General features: G+C 48.2%; 1 protein-coding gene across 1 annotated transcript in view; it reads left to right on the plus strand.

Annotated features, from left to right (window-relative positions):
* The window catches only part of LOC126293640 (uncharacterized), a 759,104-nt gene that overhangs the window by 654,317 nt on the left and 85,951 nt on the right, over window positions 1-18,836 (plus strand). Inside the window, exons 4-5 of the mRNA XM_049986916.1 lie at window positions 1,333-1,616; window positions 8,562-8,767. Of these exons, the coding sequence (XP_049842873.1) occupies window positions 1,333-1,616; window positions 8,562-8,767 (490 nt within the window). The remainder of the gene's footprint in view (window positions 1-1,332; window positions 1,617-8,561; window positions 8,768-18,836) is intronic.

Here is an 18,836-nt window from a genome sequence, read left to right on the forward strand (position 1 = left end):
AATGAACGAAATGACAGAGTACACGTAGCAGTACGGGGACAGCATGCGTTTACAGTCGCGTACCCATGAAAAGGGTTCTTCCCGCAGCAAGAAGACAGGAACTCGCGGTACAGGAGAACTTACGTACACTATGTGATCAAAAGTATCCGGACACCCCCCAGAGAACATACGTTTTTCAGTTTTTCATATTAGGTGCATTGTGCTGCCACCTACTGCCAGGTACTCCATATCACCGACCTCAGTAGTCATTAGACATCGAGAGAGAGAGAGAGGAGAATGGGATGCTCCACGGAACTCACAGACTACGAAGGTGTTCAGGTGATTGGGCGTCACTTGTGTCATACGTGTGCACGCGAGATTTCCACACTCCTAAACATCTCTAGATCCACTGTGATAATGCTAGTGAAGTGGAAACGTGAAGGGACACGTACAGCGCAAAAGCGTACGGGCCGACCTCGTCTGTTGAGTGACAGAGACCGCCGACAGTTGAAGAGGGTCGTAATGTGTAATAGGCAGACATCTACCCAGACCATAACACAGGAATTCCAAACTGCATCAGGATCCACTGCAAGCACTATGACAGTTGGGCAGGGGGTGAGAAAACTTGAATTTAATTGTCGAGCGGCTGCTCACAAGCCACACATCACGCCGGTAAATGCCAAATGATGCCTCGCTTGGTGTAAAGTGCGTAAACATTGGACGATTGAACAGTGGAAAAACATTGTGTGGAGTGAGAAATCACAGTACAAACTCTGTAGTGATCCGATGGAGATCTGAAGGCATGGCTGCCTCGTGATGTCTGAGTGTTGTGTGATGTCCTTAGGTTGGTTAGGTTTAAGTAGTTCTACGTTCTAGGGGACTGATGACCATAGATGATAAGTCCCATAGTGCTCAGAGCCATTTTTTGTTAAGGCAGGGTGTGGGTATGGTTAACTCCCGGTGAATATCGTGTGCCAGCGTGTGTGGCGCCAACAGTAAAATTCAGAGGTGGTAATATGATGATGTGGTCGTGTTTTTCATGCAGGGGGCTTGCACCCCTTCTTGTTTTGTGGCACTGTCACAGCCAGGCCTGCATTCATGTTTTAAGCACCTTGTTGGCTCCCACTGTTGAAGAGCAGTTCGGGGTCGGAAATTACACCTATCAACACGATCAAGCACGGCGTGTGGCGGCGTGGTTACACGACAGTAACATCCCTGTAAAGAACTGGCCTGCACAGAGTCCTGACCTGAACCCTATTTATCGATGTTTTTGGGAAAAAGTGCCATGTATCGATATTACCTATGTTTCGTGAACAGCTGTAGTGCAGTGTGACGGAGACGGTGCCTGCGCAGGTGACGAGTCTGCGGTGGTGAGGGGCGTGGCGACGGCGGACGGCCTGTTCGACGGCCACGTGTGGACGCCGGCGGACGGCGACGACGTGCTGTACATCGAGCCCGCGTCGCGCTACCTGCTGCCGGCGGCGGCGGCGGCCGAGGCGGCGCAGACGTCGACGCCGCACCACTCGGTGGCGCACCGCGGCTCGGCTGAGCGCGGCCTGCGGACGCCGCAGCCCTGCGCCTCCCACCTGCTGCACCAGCGCCGCCTGCGGGAGCGCCACGCCCACCACCCCCACCAGGTGGGCCGCCCACCGTTCAAAACGACCAGGGCGATACGTAGGGCAGAGCGGGGAAATACCGTGCACGTAAGCCATTTTTCAAATATTTCGCATTTCTCGAACTCGATTGAAATGCTGAACACCTTTTTTGGGGGCAAGAAATCAATGCCCCACACGTTTATGGCTTCATATTTCCTATATTACGTCGATTTACGTTCCTACAGCTGTTTTACAAAAGTGTTACATTGCACGGTATTACCCCGAGGGGTATCTTATGGTACAGCATTACACATAAAATGACAAAAACTCTGTAAAAATAAATCAAATTAAGAAATTCGAAATTCAGAATTTATTAAGAATTGAAACACATACATTTTACAACTTATTTAAGTTTCTAAAGACAGAAAATTCTTTTACTGGTAAAACCTAGGTACACTCCTGGAAATTGAAATAAGAACACCGTGAATTCATTGTCCCATTAAGGGGAAACTTTATTGACACATTCCTGGGGTCAGATACATCACATGATCACACTGACAGAACCACAGGCACATAGACACAGACAACAGAGCATGCACAATGTCGGCACTAGTACAGTGTATATCCACCTTTCGCAGCAATGCAGGCTGCTATTCTCCCATGGAGACGATCGTAGAGATGCTGGATGTAGTCCTGTGGAACGGCTTGCCATGCCATTTCCACCTGGCGCCTCAGTTGGACCAGCGTTCTTGCTGGACGTGCAGACCGCGTGAGACGACGCTTCATCCAGTCCCAAACATGCTCAATGGGGGACAGATCCGGAGATCTTGCTGGCCAGGGTAGTTGACTTACACCTTCTAGAGCACTTTGGGTGGCACGAGATACATGCGGCCGTGCATTGTCCTGTTGGTACAGCAAGTTCCCTTGCCGGTCTAGGAATGGTAGAACGATGGGTTCGATGACGGTTTGGATGTACCGTGCACTATTCAGTGTCCCCTCGACGATCACCAGAGGTGTACGGCCAGTGTAGGAGTTCGCTCCCCACACCATGATGCCGGGTGTTGGCCCTGTGTGCCTCGGTCGTATGCAGTTCTCATTGTGGCGCTCACCTGCATGGCGCCAAACACGCATACGACCATCATTGGCACCAAGACAGAAGCGACTCTCATCGCTGAAGACGACACGTCTCCATTCGTCCCTCCATTCACGCCTGTCGCGACACCACTGGAGGCGGGCTGCACGATGTTGGGGCGTGAGCGGAAGACGGCCTAACGGTGTGCGGGACCGTAGCCCAGGTTCATGGAGACGGTTGCGAATGGTCCTCGCCGATACCCCAGGAGCAACAGTGTCCCTAATTTGCTGGGAAGTGGCGGTGCGGTCCCCTACGGCACTGCGTAGGATCCTATGTCTTGGCGTGCATCCGTGCGTCGCTGTGGTCCGGTCCCAGGTCGACGGGCACGTGCACCTTCCGCCGACCACTGGCGACAACATCGATGTACTGTGGAGACCTCACGCCCCACGTGTTGAGCAATTCGGCGGTACGTCCACCCGGCCTCCCGCATGCCCACTATACGCCCTCGCTCAAAGTCCGTCAACTGCACATACGGTTCACGTCCACGCTGTCGCGGCATGCTACCAGTGTTAAAGACTGCGATGGAGCTCCGTATGCCACGGCAAACTGGCTGACACTGACGGCGGCGGTGCACAAATGCTGCGCAGCTAGCGCCATTCGACGGCCAACACCGCGGTTTCTGGTGTGTCCGCTGTGCCGTGCGTGTGATCATTGCTTGTACAGCCCTCTCGCAGTGTCCGGAGCAAGTATGGTGGGTCTGACACACCGGTGTCAATGTGTTCTTTTTTCCATTTCCAGGAGTGTATTTTGTTCAATTTACGGCCTTTAGATAAGACTGATTTATCGTGTAACCGAAGTTTAACGAGTTACTTTTAGCACTCACGTAGATGACCTCTCACTTTTCGTTATTTAGGGTCAACTTCCATTCTTCGTACCATTCAGATATCTTTCCTAAATCGTTTTGCAGTTTGTTCTGATCTTCTGATGACTTTGTTAGTCGATAAAAGACAGCGTCATCTGCAAACAACTGAAGGCGGCTGCCCAGATTGTCTCCAAAGTCGTTTATATAGATAACAAACAACAAAGGGCCTATAACATTACCTTGGGGAACGCAAGAAATCACTTTTGTTTAACTCCATGACTTTCCGTCAATTACTACGAACTGTGACCTCTCTGACAGGAAATCACAAATCCAGTCACATAACTGAGACGATATCCCATAACCACGCAATTTCACTACGACCCGCTTGTGTGGTACGGTGTCAAAAGCCTACCGGAAATCCAGAAATACGGAATCGACTGAAATCCCTTGTCAATAGCACTCAGCACTTCATGTGAATAAAGAGCTAGTTGTGTTCCACAGGAACGATGTTTTCTCAACCCAGTTTCCTTCGAGCAAATTCATAATGTTGGAACACAATATATGTTCTAAAATACTCCTCCACCTCCACCTCGACGCTGTTGCAGAGGCAACGGAAAATGCATGCGAAGTTCAGAAGAACGCGAAATCCCGAAGATGGGCTAAAATTTACAGACGCGCGAAATTTGGCACGTACTTCGATGCGAGATGCCTTTAATAGGTTCCACAACGAAACATTGTCTCGAAATTTGGTAGAAAATCCGAAGAAATTCTGGACGTATGTAAAGTACACAAGCGGCAAGACGCAGTCAATACCTTCGCTGCGCAGTGCCGATGGTACTGTTATCGACGACTGTGCCGCTAAAGCGGAGTTATTGAACGCAGTTTTCCGAAATTCCTTCACCAGGGAGGACGAATGGAATATTCCAGAATTTGAAACACGAACATCTGATAGCATGAGTTTCTTAGAAGTAGATACCTTAGGGGTTGCGAAGCAACTCAAATCGCTTGATACGGGCAAGTCTTCAGGTCCAGATTGTATACCGATTAGGTTCCTTTCAGATTACGCTGATACTATAGCTCCCTACTTAGCACTCATATACAACCGCTCGCTCACCGATAGATCTGTACCTACAGATCGGAAAATTGCGCAGGTCGCACCAGTGTTCAAGAAGGGTAGTAGGAGTAATCCATTTAACTACAGACCTATATCATTGACGTCGGTTTGCAGTAGGGTTTTGGAGCATATACTGTATTCAAACATTATGAACCACCTCGAAGGGAACGATCTATTGACACGTAATCAGCATGGCTTCAGAAAACATCGCTCTTGTGCAACGCAGCTAGCTCTTTATTCGCACGAAGTAATGGCCGCTATCGACAGGGGATCTCAAGTTGATTCCATATTTCTAGATTTCCGGAAAGCTTTTGGCACCGTTCCTCACAAGCGACTTCTAATCAAGCTGCGGAGCTATGGGGTATCGTCTCGGTTGTGCGACTGGATTCGTGATTTCCTGTCAGGAAGGTCGCAGTTCGTAGTAATAGACTGCAAATCATCGAGTAAAACTGAAGTGATATCAGGTGTTCCCCAGGGAAGCGTCCTGGGACCTCTACTGTTCCTGATCTATATAAATGACCTGGGTGACAATCTGAGCAGTTCTCTTAGACTGTTCGCAGATGATGCTGTAATTTACCGTCTAGTAAGGTCATCCGAAGACCAGTATCAGCTGCAAAGCGATTTAGAAAAGATTGCTGTATGGTGTGTCAGGTGGCAGTTGACGCTAAATAACAAAAAGTGTGAGATGATCCACATGAGTTCCAAAAGAAATCCGTTGGAATTCCATTACTCGATAAATAGTACAATTCTCAAGGCTGTCAATTCAACTAAGTACCTGGGTGTTAAAATTACGAACAACTTCAGTTGGAAAGACCACATAGATAATATTGTGGGGAAGGCGAACCAAAGGTTGCGTTTCATTGGCAGGACACTTAGAAGATGCAACAAGTCCACTAAAGAGACAGCTTACACTACACTCGTTCGTCCTCTGTTAGAATATTGCTGCGCGGTGTGGGATCCTTACCAGGTGGGATTGACGGAGGACATCGAGAGGGTGCAAAGAAGGGCAGCTCGTTTTGTATTATCGCGTTATAGGGGAGAGAGAGTGGCAGATATGATACACGAGTTGGGATGGAAGTCATTACAGCATAGACGTTTTTCGTCGCGGCGAGACCTTTTTACGAAATTTCAGTCACCAACTTTCTCTTCCGAATGCGAAAATATTTTGTTGAGCCCAACCTACATAGGTAGGAATGATCATCAAAATAAAATAAGAGAAATCAGAGCTCGAACAGAAAGGTTTAGGTGTTCGTTTTTCCCGCTCGCTGTTCGGGAGTGGAATAGTAGAGAGATAGTATGATTGTGGTTCGATGAACCCTCTGCCAAGCACTTAAATGTGAATTGCAGAGTAGTCATGTAGATGTAGATGTAGATGTTAACGATACGGGCCTGTAATTTAGTGGATTACTCCTACCACCTTTCTTGAATGTCGGTGTGACCTGTGCAACTGTACGGATCTTTCGTCGAGCGAACGGTTGTGTATGATTGTTAAGTATGCAGCTAATGCATCAGCATACTCATAAAGGAAGCTAACTGGTATACAGTCTGGACCAGAAGACTTCCTTTTATTAAGTGATTCGAATTGCTTCACTACTCGGAGGATATTTACTTCCAGGTTACTCATGTTGGCAGCTGTTCTCGATTCCAATTCTGGAATGTTTAATTCGTCTTGTTTTCTGAAGGCATTTCGGAAGGCTGTGTTCAGTAACTCTGCTTTCGCTCGATAGTACCTCCATTGTTATCGCGCAGATAAGGCATTGATTGTTTCTTGCCGCTAATATACTTCACATAGGACCAGAGTTCCGCTTCTGCGAGTTACCCACTGGCCTTCCGCTCCCTGAAAGAGCGGTCCGAGACTTTCATTTCAAACGCACCACCCTCAAACGTACAATGCTCTGTTCAGTGAGTGGGAATTCCAAAATATTACTGTTATTATACGTTACGTAAACTTTGTATTTCGCAGACTTACCATCAGCCGGACAATTTAACCGAAGGGTCACAAGTGTCTAATTTAGGGCGACAAGTCCGGTTCAATCCCTAGACGAGTTTCAGCCAAGACATTTCGACGAAGAGGAGTCGCATGTGAGCCCGAACATCTTTGGGATGTCAGCTTCCATGAGACACAGGTACTCACTTCCTTGCTGATGGGTCATCTGACACTGTAGTGCATTACGCAGTCAATAGATGTGCACTGCTCTTCTTTGACCTTGTCGATCGCAGGCAAACCAATAGAGACCTTAGCCGCAGGAAAGCTACACACACGCACCCGTATCTGCACAACGGCACAAAACGTGCCGTTCTGAATAGTCTCGGCCACCGCCATAAAGTCATCTAAGACGCTGAAAATCTACTACACTAATGGCCATTAAAATTGCTATACCAAGAATAAATGCAGATGATAAACGGGTATTCATTGGACATATATATTATACTAGAACTAAGATGTTATTACATTTTCACACAATTTGGGTGCATAGATCCTGAGAAATCAGTACCCAGAACAACCACCCCTGGCCGTAATAACGGCCTTGATACGCCTGGGCATTGAGCCAAACAGAGCTTGGATGGCGTGTACAGGTACAGCTGCCCATGCGGCTTCAACAAGATACCACAGTTCATCAAGAGTAGTGACTGGCGTATTGTGACGCTGTGTTGCTCGGCCACCATTGATCAGACGTTTTCAATTGGTGAGAGATCTGGAGAATTTGCTGGCCAGAGCAGCAGTCGAACATTTTCTGTATCCAGAAAGGCCCGTAGAGGACCTGCAACATGCGGTCGTGCATTATCCTGCTGCAATGTAGGGTTTCGCAGGGATCGAATGAAGGGTAGAGCCACGGGTCGTAACACATCTGAAATGTAACGTCCACTGTTCAAAGTGCCGTCAGTGCGAACAAGAGGTGACCGAGAACCGTGTAACCAATGGCACCACATACCTCCACGTCGGTGATACGCCAATATGGTGATGACGAATACACGCTTCCAATGTGAGGTCACCGCGATGTCGCCAGACACGGATGCGACCATCATGATGCTGTAAACAGAACCTGGATTCATCCGAAAAAATGACGTTTTGCCATTGCAGGCGCTCCTGTCTGCGATGCAGCGTCAAGGGTAACCGCAGCCACGGTCTCCGAGTTGAGAGTCCATGCTGCTGTAAACGTCGTCGAACTGTTCGTCAGATGGTTGTACTGCAAACGTCCCCATCTGTCGACTCGGGGATCGAGACGTGGCTGCACGATCCGTTACAACCGTGGGGATAAGATGTCTGTCATCTCGATAGCTAGTGATACGAGGCCGTGGGGATCCAGCACGGCGTTCCGTATTACCCTCATGAACCCACCGATTCCATATTCTGCTAACAGTCATTGGATCTCGACTAACGCGAGCAACAATGTCGCGATACGATAAACCGGAATCGCTGTAGGTTACAATCCGACCTTTATCAAAGTCGGAAACGTGACGGCACGCATTTCTCCTCCTTACACGAAGGATCACAACAACGTTTCACTAGGCAACTGCTGTTTGTGTATGAGAAATCGGTAGGAAAATTTCCTCGTGTCAGCACGTTGTAGGTGTTGCCAACGGTGTGTGAATGCTCTGAAAAGGTAATCATTTGCATATCACAGCATCTTCGTCCTGTTGGTTAAATTTCGCGTCTGTAGCACGTCATCTTCGTGGTGTACGGATTTTAATGGCCAGTAGTGTAGTAAGTTCTAGAGGCCATGGTTCCGTCTGCCATATTATACATTAATTATGTGTGTCGTATCCTTCATTACTAACGACACGTGCAGCTACATTAGACAGTTTCCCACGAGGAGGGCGACACCGGCAACAAAAACAGTGTTCTGCACGTTCTGCAGCACGGGCGAAGCTCCGTGTATCATGTTGCACGTTAGCTGTGTTTATCGTATACTTGGGTACATTGGCCGTGTTTTCCAGGAGGAGAGCGACGTCGGCGGCGGGAGCGCTACGCAGCACGGCCCCGGCTCCTCCACGGGGTCTTCTGGCCCGGCGTCTCCATCCGTGCGGCCGCACCCCCGGCCTGCCAGAGTTCCACCCCCAGCGGCGGCGTACCACGCAGGAAGCGGGGCTGGCGACCGCCTCTCTCCGTCCACCCTACAAGTGGCGAACGCCACCGCCGACGAGTAAGACCCAATGACAGACTAACTTGTTACTTATTCGTCTCAAAAGCGTTGTATAAAGAATAGGCATAAGGACAAAAGCAGGCTAAATATATACAGTTAATACAAACAAAGGAAACATAGAAACAGTGGGAGGTAAGAAGAGCCACATAATAAAAGTTATATGAAAACAGTTTACAAACACTAAATGCAATGAGGCCAAAGATTAGCGACCTCGGCGGCATTGTCCCTGACCCACAACAGGTACTCCAGTAGTCAAAAACATCCCCTGTTGCTTCTCGCACTGCGAGTTGTCGTCTCCGCCGGCGAAATGTGTGGGACTTTACTCAAAGCCCTGAGAGAACAAATGGTTTGATTGACGCCCGTAAAGCCACCTCCTGAAGACGCTTAGTGTCGGTTCCAGGCAGTGGTGTGTCTGAAATGTTTTTCCTTGGCCGTCTACCAGAAAACCGCGTGACTTCAACACTGCGTGGCGGTTCTGACTTCCATCGCAGAACCGTCACAAGAAGGTTCAAACGGTTCAAATGGCTCTGAGCACTATGAGACTTAACATCTGTGGTCATCAGTCCCCTAGAACTTAGAACTAACTACTTAAACCTAACTAACCTAAGGACAACTCGCAACACCCAGCCATCACGAGGCAGAGAAAATCCCTGTCCCCGCAGGGAATCGAACCCGGGAACCCGGGCGCGAAATGCGAGAACGCTACCGCACGACCACGAGATGCGGGCGTCACAAGAAGGAGTTAAAGGTGTGACGTCCTTCCCATTGTGAGACTCGTCCACGGCGGCGTTGGGCAGAACTGCGGTGAAGTTTGGTGCCAATGTGACTGCGTTGATCCATCTTACAGCTCACAGGAACGTCTGAGCTCCGCCGTTTTTTTCCGCATATGGCGACACCTTGCTGTATGAAGCGCCGCCTAGCCCGAGGATGACATGGCAGGGAACTACGCTGTTTCGCCATTATGTAGTTAAGTTGTAGGCACCTTTGAGCCGAATTTCAAATTTATGCGTCACAATGGGGGACAATTGTAGGGTTTCGAAAAAGTGAGCCTTTAACTGTGTTGCGCAGTGCAGGTACGATATGCAAACATACCATTTCTCCCACTGCCAAATATAAAACTCAACCTGTATTCAATTTTTTTCTGTGCAGCTTGTACAATTCTGCAGGCCTATGGTATTGGCATCTTTAGGGTCTATATGGATGATATTGGCATCTCTGTATAATCAATACATAGATAGGCCTTATTGGAGAAAGCTGTTCATGAGCTCCCATTAGTCTGTGACAGTGTACTATCTGAAGCACTGAAAGTCTTAGGTCCAGATTCAGTGGCCAGATTGACTCAGGTAGTAAAAAAGAGTGTGTGACACAGGAATTCGGCACCAAAATTTACTTAATACCATTCTGGTATCTTTAGCTAAACAGAGCAACGTGAAACAATCCAAAGACTACAAGACAGTTACTTATATCAGTCACGTGACAAGAGACACGCTAAGGAAAATTGAAAAGAAAATTAAGGAAAATGCAGGGGGAAACGGGATAGGGTTCAGAAAGGATAGAAGAATGACAGATGCTATTGATTGTCACAGGATGACTGGAGAAGAAATGAAAGAAATGAACAAGTAGATATACATTTCTTTTATCGAGTGCGCAAAGGCATTCCATAGAGTCATCTGGAGTATTCTGCTGAGAATTGTAAAATATGTCGGTATAGACTGGAAACATAGGTTATTAGGGGAGGTATAGACAAAAACGAAAGTAACAATTACAGTAGTGAATGAAGAGATGAAAGAGATGAGTGTTAGAAGGGGTATAAGGCAAGGATGTTCACCGCCACCGAAGCTGTTCAATGTAATATGAATAAGAAGTGACAGGTAACGCCATAGATGATGCAGAAGACATTGTAATTTTAGGAGAAGGGACAAAGACTATAAAATATGTGGATTATTAAGCAGTGGTGGCGGAATCAGAAGAGGAGCTACAGAAGATATTGAAAAGTATTGCAAGTACAGGGCGAGGAGTATTGAATTACGCCGGCCGGTGTGGCCGTGCGGTTCTAGGCGCTTCAGTCTGGAACCGCATCACCGCTACGGTCGCAGGTTCGAATCCTGCCTCGGGCACGGATGTGTGTGATGTCCTTAGGTTAGTTAGGTTTAAGTAGTTCTAAGTTCTAGTGGACTGATGACCTCAGATGTTAAGTTGCATATTGCTCAGAGCCATTTCAACCATTTGAAGTATGGAATTAATATAAATATGTTTTTGTTGTGGTCTTCACTCCAGAGACTGGTTTCATGCAGCTCTCCATGCTACTCTATCCTATGCAAGCTTCTTCATCTCCCAGTACTTACTGCAACCTACATCCTTCTGAATCTGTTTAGTGTATTCATCTCTTGGTCTCCCCCTACCATTTTTACCCTCCACGCTTCCCTCCAATACTAAATTGGTGATCCCTTGATGTCTCAGGATATGCCCTACCAACCGATCCCTTCTTCTAGTCAAGTTGTTCCACAAAGTACTCTTCTCTCCAATTCTATTCAGTACCTCCTCACTAGGTATGTGACCTACCCATCTAATCTTCAGCACTCTTCTGTAGCACCACATTTCGAAACCTTCTATTCTTGTCCAAGCTATTTATCGTCCATGTTTCACTTCCATACATGGCTGCACTCCATACAAATACTTTCAGAAACGACTTCCTGACACGTAAATCTATTCTCGATGTTAACAAATTTCTCTTCTTCAGCAACGCTTTCCTTGCCATTGCCAGTCTACATTTTATACCCTCTCTACTTCGACCATCATGAGTTATTTTGCTCCCCAAATAGCAGAACTCCATTACTACTTTCAGCGTCTCATTTCCTAATCTAATTCCCGCAGCATCACCCGATTTAATTCGACTACATTCCATTATCTTCGTTTTGCTTTTGTCGATGTTCATCTTATATCCTCCTTTTAAGACACTGTTCATTCCGTTCAACTGCTCTTCCAGGACAAAAGTGATGAGAACGAAATTATTTTTGTACCTGGGATGTTTAATGACATGGACGGCAGCTGTACAGAAGAAATAAGGAGGCGCATATTCATGAGAAAGTCAGTATTTGAAAAGTGTAGCAGTTAGTAACAGCTATAAGAATTCCAGTAGAGATGAGGTTCGATAAAAGTTAAGTCTGTAGAGTAGTGTTACACAGAAAGTTAAACAGTTAAACAGTTAAACAGAAAGAAGAAAGATATTCACAAAGTCTTAAAATGTGGCTATGGGGTAGAATGCCTAAGATGAAGTGAACTGACAGACTTAAGAATGAAGCCGTAATGAAAACAGAAGAAGAAAGAAAAATTACTGGATGTGATCAGAAAGAGGGAAAAAAATGTTGGCCGGGAGATAAGAGTATACTGCGTAAGAACTTTTGCATCAAATAATAATAGAAGGGACAGTGGAAGGTATGAGAGAAAGAGGTAAGAAGAGAATCGGAATGGTCGACGACGCTGGAGATGGAAGAATATAGTGTTGAAAGAAGATGAGCAGAACAGGAGATGATGTGTAGCCTCCAGATGGAACCTGTCGTAAAGACACACACACACACACACACACACACACACACACACACACACACACACACACACACACACACACACACACCAAAGCAGAACAAGAAATGCACTACATGGATAGTATTGGCGTCTTCATATAACCACACATTCATAAAATAGATGGTATACTGAATAATATACTTTGAAAATGAGCACTTTTAGCGTTCCATACCTCAATCGGAAAACGGGACGCTTGTAGGATCACTTTGTGCCCGACTATCCGACCATCTGTTCAACACTTCTCTTGCTCAGGAACGGGTAGTGGCATCTAGTTGAATGTCATGTCAGATACTAGTGTCTACGGTTCCTTGACGATGTAAAAAGTGTAAGCCCCTGAGTCTGTGCAATCAAAATACTCTACCGTTTGTGTCACATACACTGAGGTGACAAAAGTCGCGGGATACCTCCTAACGCTGTGTCTGACCTCGTTTTGCCCGCTGTAGCAGAGCATTGACTCAACAGGCCACTGGAAGCCCCACCACAAATACTGAGCCATGCTGCCACAACAGCAGTCCATAATTCCAAAAGTGCTGCCACTGCAGGATTTTGCTCATGAACTGCCCTCTCGATTATGTCCCACAAATGTATGATGGGATTCATCTGGGGCAAGCTGAGTGGCCAAATACACTACTGGCCATTAAAATTGCTACACCAAGAAGAAATGCAGATGATAAACGGGTATTTATTGGACAAATATATTATACTAGAACTGACATGTGATTACATTTTCACGCAATTTGGGTGCATAGACACTGGGAAATCATTACCCAGAACGACCACCTCCGGCCGTAATAATGGTCTTGATACGTCTGGGCATTGAGTCAAACAGAGCTTGGATGGCGTTTACAAGTACAGCTGCCCATGCAGCTTCAACACGATACCACAATTCATCAAGAGAAGGGACTGGCGTATTGTGACGAGCCAGTTGCTCGGCCACCATTTACCAGTCGTTTTCAATTGGTGAGAGACCTGGAGAATGTGCTGGCCAGGGCAGCAGCCGAACATTTTCTGTATCCAGAACATGCGGTTGTGCATTATCCTGCTCAAATGTAGGGTTTCGCAGGGATCGAATGAAGGGTAGAGCCACGGGTCGTAACACATCTGAAATGTATCGTTCACTGTTCAAAGTGCCGTCAATGCGAACAAGAGGTGACAGAGACGTGTAACCAATCGCACCCCATACCATCACGCCGGGTGATACGCCAGTATGGCGATGACGAATACACGCTTCCAATGTGCGATCTCCGCGATGTCGCTAAACACGGATGCGACCATCGTGATGCTGTAAACAGAACACGGATTCATCGGAAAAAATGACGTTTTGCCATTCGTGCACCCAGGTTCGTCTTCGAGTACACTATCGCAGGCGCTCCTGTCTGTGATGCAGCGTCAAGGGTAACCGCAGCCATGGTCTCCGAGCTGATAGTCCGTGCTGCTGCAAACGTCGTCGAACTGTTCGTGCAGATTGTTGTTGTCTTGCAAAGCTCCCCATCTGTTGACTCAGGGATCGAGACGTGGCTGCACGATCCGTTACAACCGTGCGGATAAGGTGTCTGTCATGTCAACAGCTAGTGATAATACGAGGCCGTTGGGATCCAGCACGGCGTTCCGTGTTACCCTCCTGAACCCACCGATTCCATGTTCTGTTAACAGTCATTGGTTCTCGACTAACGCTAACACCAATGTCGCGATACGATAAACCACAATCGCGATGGGGTACAATCCGAGTTTTATCAAAGTCGGAAACGTGATGGTACGCATTTCTCCTCCTTACACGAAGTATCACAACGTTTCACCAGGCAACGCCGGTCAACTGCTGTTTGTGTAAGAGAAATCGGTTGGAAACCTTCCTCATGTCAGCACATTGTAGGTGTCGCCACCGGTGCCAACCTTGTTTGAATGCTCTGCAAAGCTAATCTTTTGCCTATCACAGCATCTTCTTCGCGTCGGTTAAATTTCGCGTCTGTAGCACGTCATCTTCGTGGTGTACAATTTTAATGGCCAGTAGTGTAATTCGCTCGAATTATCCAGAATGTTCTCTAACGGATCGCGAACAGTTGTGGCCTGATGACATGGCGCATTATCATCCATAAAAATTCCAACGTTGTTTGCGAACATGAAGTCCATGATAAGCTGCAAATGGTCTCCGTGTACCCGAACCTAACGATTTCTAGCCAATGATTGGTTCAGTTAGACCAGAAGACCCTGTCCATACCGTGTAAACACAGCCGGCAGTATTATGGAGCCACCACCAGCTTTCACAGTGCCTCGTTGACAATTGGGTCCGTGGCTTCGTGGGGTCTGCGCCACAATCGAACCCTATCATCAGATCTTATCAACTCAAATCGGGAATCATCTGACCAGGCCAAGGTTTCCTAGAGCCCAGGCAATATGGTCACCAGCCCAGGAGAGGCGCTGCAGACTATGTGGTGCTGTAAACAAAGGCAGTCGCGTCGGTCGTCTGCTACCGTACCCCATTAATACCAAATTTCGCCGCATTATCCTAACGGATACGTTCGTCATACGTCCCGCGTTGATTTCTGCGGTTGCACCACACAGTATTGCTTGTCTGTTAGCACTGACGACTCTACGCAAACGCCGCTGGTCTCGGTCGTTAAGTGAAGGCCGTCAGCCACTGTACTGTCAGAGGTGAGAGGTAATGCCTGGAACTTTGATTTCTCGGTACACTCTTGATACTGTGGTGACCAGAGGCATGGGAGAGCGATATGCACATAGACAGATGCCGGTAGTACCGGTGGGGCTGTCGTTTGTACACTCCTGGAAATGGAAAAAGGACACATCGACACCGGTGTGTCAGACCCACCATACTTGCTCCGGACACTGCGAGAGGGCTGTACAAGCAATGATCACACGCACGGCACAGCGGACACACCAGGAACCGCGGTGTTGGCCGTCGAATGGCGCTAGCTGCGCAGCATTTGTGCACCGCCGCCGTCAGTGTCAGCCAGTTTGCCGTGGCATACGGAGCTCCATCGCAGTCTTTAACACTGGTAGCATGCCGCGACAGCGTGGACGTGAACCGTATGTGCAGTTGACGGACTTTGAGCGAGGGCGTATAGTGGGCATGCGTGAGGCCGGGTGGACGTACCGCCGATTTGCTCAACACGTGGGGCGTGAGGTCTCCACAGTACATCGATGTTGTCGCCAGTGGTCGGCGGAAGGTACACGTGCCCGTCAACCTGGGACCGGACCGCAGTGACGCACGGATGCACGCCAAGACCGTAGGATCCTACGCAGTGCCGTAGGGGACCGCACCGCCACTTCCCAGCAAATTAGGGACACTGTTGCTCCTGGGGTATCGGCGAGGACCATTCGCAACCGTCTCCATGAACCTGGGCTACGGTCCCGCACACCGTTAGGCCGTCTTCCGCTCACGCCCCAACATCGTGCAGCCCGCCTCCAGTGGTGTCGCGACAGGCGTGAATGGAGGGACGAATGGAGACGCGTCGTCTTCAGCGATGAGAGTCGCTTCTGCCTTGGTGCCAATGATGGTCGTGTGCGTGTTTGGCGCCGTGCAGGTGAGCGCCACAATCAGGACTGCATACGACCGAGGCACACGGGGCCAACACCCGGCATCATGGTGTGGGGAGCGATCTCCTACACTGGCCGTACACCTCTGGTGATCGTCGAGGGTACACTGAATAGTGCACGGTACATTCAAACCGTCATCGAACCCATCGTTCTACCATTCCTAGACCGGCAAGGGAACTTGCTGTTCCAACAGGACAATGCACGTCCGCATGTATCCCGTGCCACCCAACGTGCTCTAGAAGGTGTAAGTCAACTACCCTGGCCAGCAAGATCTCCGGATCTGTCCCCCATTGAGCATGTTTGGGACTGGATGAAGCGTCGTGTCACGCGGTCTGCACGTCCAGCACGAACGCTGGTCCAACTGAGGCGCCAGGTGGAAATGGCATGGCAAGCCGTTCCACAGGACTACATCCAGCATCTCTACGATCGTCTCCATGGGAGAATAGCAGCCTGCATTGCTGCGAAAGGTGGATATACACTGTACTAGTGCCGACATTGTGCATGCTCTGTTGCCTGTGTCTATGAGTCTGTGGTTCTGTCAGTGTGATCATGTGATGTATCTGACCCCAGGAATGTGTCAATAAAGCTTCCCCTTCCTGGGACAATGAATTCACGGTGTTCTTATTTCAATTTCCAGGAGTGTATTTAGGTGATCCATGTGAGAACGTTTCCGACCTGGTTACGCCGGGCGTCGGGAGTTAACGGACTTTGAACGCGGAATGGCAGCTGGAGCTAAACCCATGGGACGTTCCATTTCGGAAATTGTTTGGAAATTCAATATCCCGAGATCCACAGTGTCAAGAGTGTGGCGAGAGTACCAAATTGCAGGCATTACCTCTCACCTTGAACAACGCAGTAACGACGGTCTTCAAAATGGCTCTGAGCACTATGCGACTTAACTTCTGAGGTCATCAGTCGCCTAGAACTTACAACTACTTAAACCTAACGTAAGGACATCACACATATCCAAGCCCGAGGCAGGATTCGAACCTGCGACCGTAGCGGTCGCTCGGCTCCAGACTGTAGCACCTAGAACAGCACGGCCACTCCGGCCGGCCGACGGCCTTCGCTTAGCGACCGAGAGCAGCGGCGATTGCGTTGAGTCGCCAGTGCTAACAGACAAGCAGCACTGGGTGTGATAATGTGGGCCAGTGCGGAGAACTTTGTCGTTACTGGTCTATGGCAGCAGGCGACTGACGTGAGTTCCTCTGCTAACAGCACGACGTCCCCGGTAGCGCCTCTCCTGGGCTCGTGGCCACACTGGTTGGTGACTCCACAGTGGCGCGGGCAGTGTTTACGAGGAGTGGACGGTGTCCTCTGGTCTAACTCAACCGACCATTGACTCCAAATGGATATGTTTGTCTTGCTGGACATCCTTTGCAGCCATTCATGGACGTCATGTTGCCAAACGGCGATGTTTTTTTTTTATGGAAATAAGGCGCCATTAAACTGGTTTCAAAAACATTGTGCATAATTGGTGCGAATAACTGGGCCACTCACATCGCTTGAGATGACTCGCATCGAACATTTATGGGACGTAATCGAGAGGCCAATTCGTGCACAAAATCCTGCACCGCCAACACTTCCTCAATTATGGACTGCTATATAGGCAGCATGGTTCAATGTTTCTGCAGGGGACTTCCAACGTCATCTACATCTACATCTACGTTTATACTCCGCAAGCCACCCAACAGTGTGTGGCGGAGAGCACTTTACGCGCCACTGTCATTACCTCCCTTTAATGTCCCAATGGCGTATGGTTCGCGGGAAGAACGACTGCCGGAAAGCCTCCGTGCGCGCTCGAATCTCTCTAATTTTACATTCGTGATCTCCTCTGGAGGTATAAGTAGGGGGAAGCAATATATTCGACACCTCATCCAGAAACGCACCCTCTCGAAACCTGGACAGTAAGGTACGCCGCGATGCAGAGCGCCTCTCTTGCAGAGTCTGCCACTTAAAGTTTGCTAAACATCTCCGTAACGCTATCACGCTCACCAAATAACCCTGTGACGAAACGCGCCGCTCTTCTTTGGATATTCTCTATCTCCTCTGTCAACCCGATCTGGTACGGATCCCACACTGATGAGCAATACTCAAGTATAAGTCGAACGAGTGTTTTGTAAGCCACCTCCTTTGTTGATGGATTACATTTTCTAAGGGCCCTCCCAATGAATCTCAAACTGGTACCCGCCTTACCAACAATTGATTTTATATGATCATTCCACTTCAAATCGTTCCGTACGCATACTCCCAGATATTTTATAGAAATAACTGCTACCAGTGTTTTTTCCGCTATCATATAACCATACAATAAAGGATCCTTCTTTCTATGTATTCGCAGTACATTACATTTGTGTATGTTAAGGGTCAGTTGCCACTCCCTGCACCAAGTGCCTATCCGCTGCAGATCTTCCTGTATTTCGCTGCAATTTTCTAATGCTGCAACTTCTCTGTATACTACAGCATCACCCGCGAAAATCCGCATGGAACTTCCGAAACTATCTAATACGCCATTTATATATATTGTGAAAAGCAATGGTGCCATAACACTCCCTTGTGACACGCCATAGGTTACTTTAACGTCTGTAGACGTCTCTCCATTGAGAACAACATGCTCTGTTCTCTTTGCTAAAAACTCTTCAATCCAGCCACACAGCTGGTCTGATATTCCATAGGCTCTTACTCTGTTTATCAGGCAACAGTCCGGAACTGTATCGAACGCTTTCCGGAAGTCAAGGAGAATGGCATCTACCTGGGAGGATGTATCTAATATTTTCTGGGTGTCACGAACAAATAAAGCGAGTTGGGTCTCACACGATCGCTGTTTCCGGAATCCATGTTGATTCCTACAGAGTAGATTCTGGCTTTCCACAAACATGATACGCGAGCAAAAAACATGTTCTAAAATTCTACAACAGATCGACATTGCTGG

Source organism: Schistocerca gregaria, chromosome 10, assembly GCF_023897955.1.
Source record: "Schistocerca gregaria isolate iqSchGreg1 chromosome 10, iqSchGreg1.2, whole genome shotgun sequence".
In the NCBI taxonomy this organism is placed as follows: domain Eukaryota; kingdom Metazoa; phylum Arthropoda; class Insecta; order Orthoptera; family Acrididae; genus Schistocerca; species Schistocerca gregaria.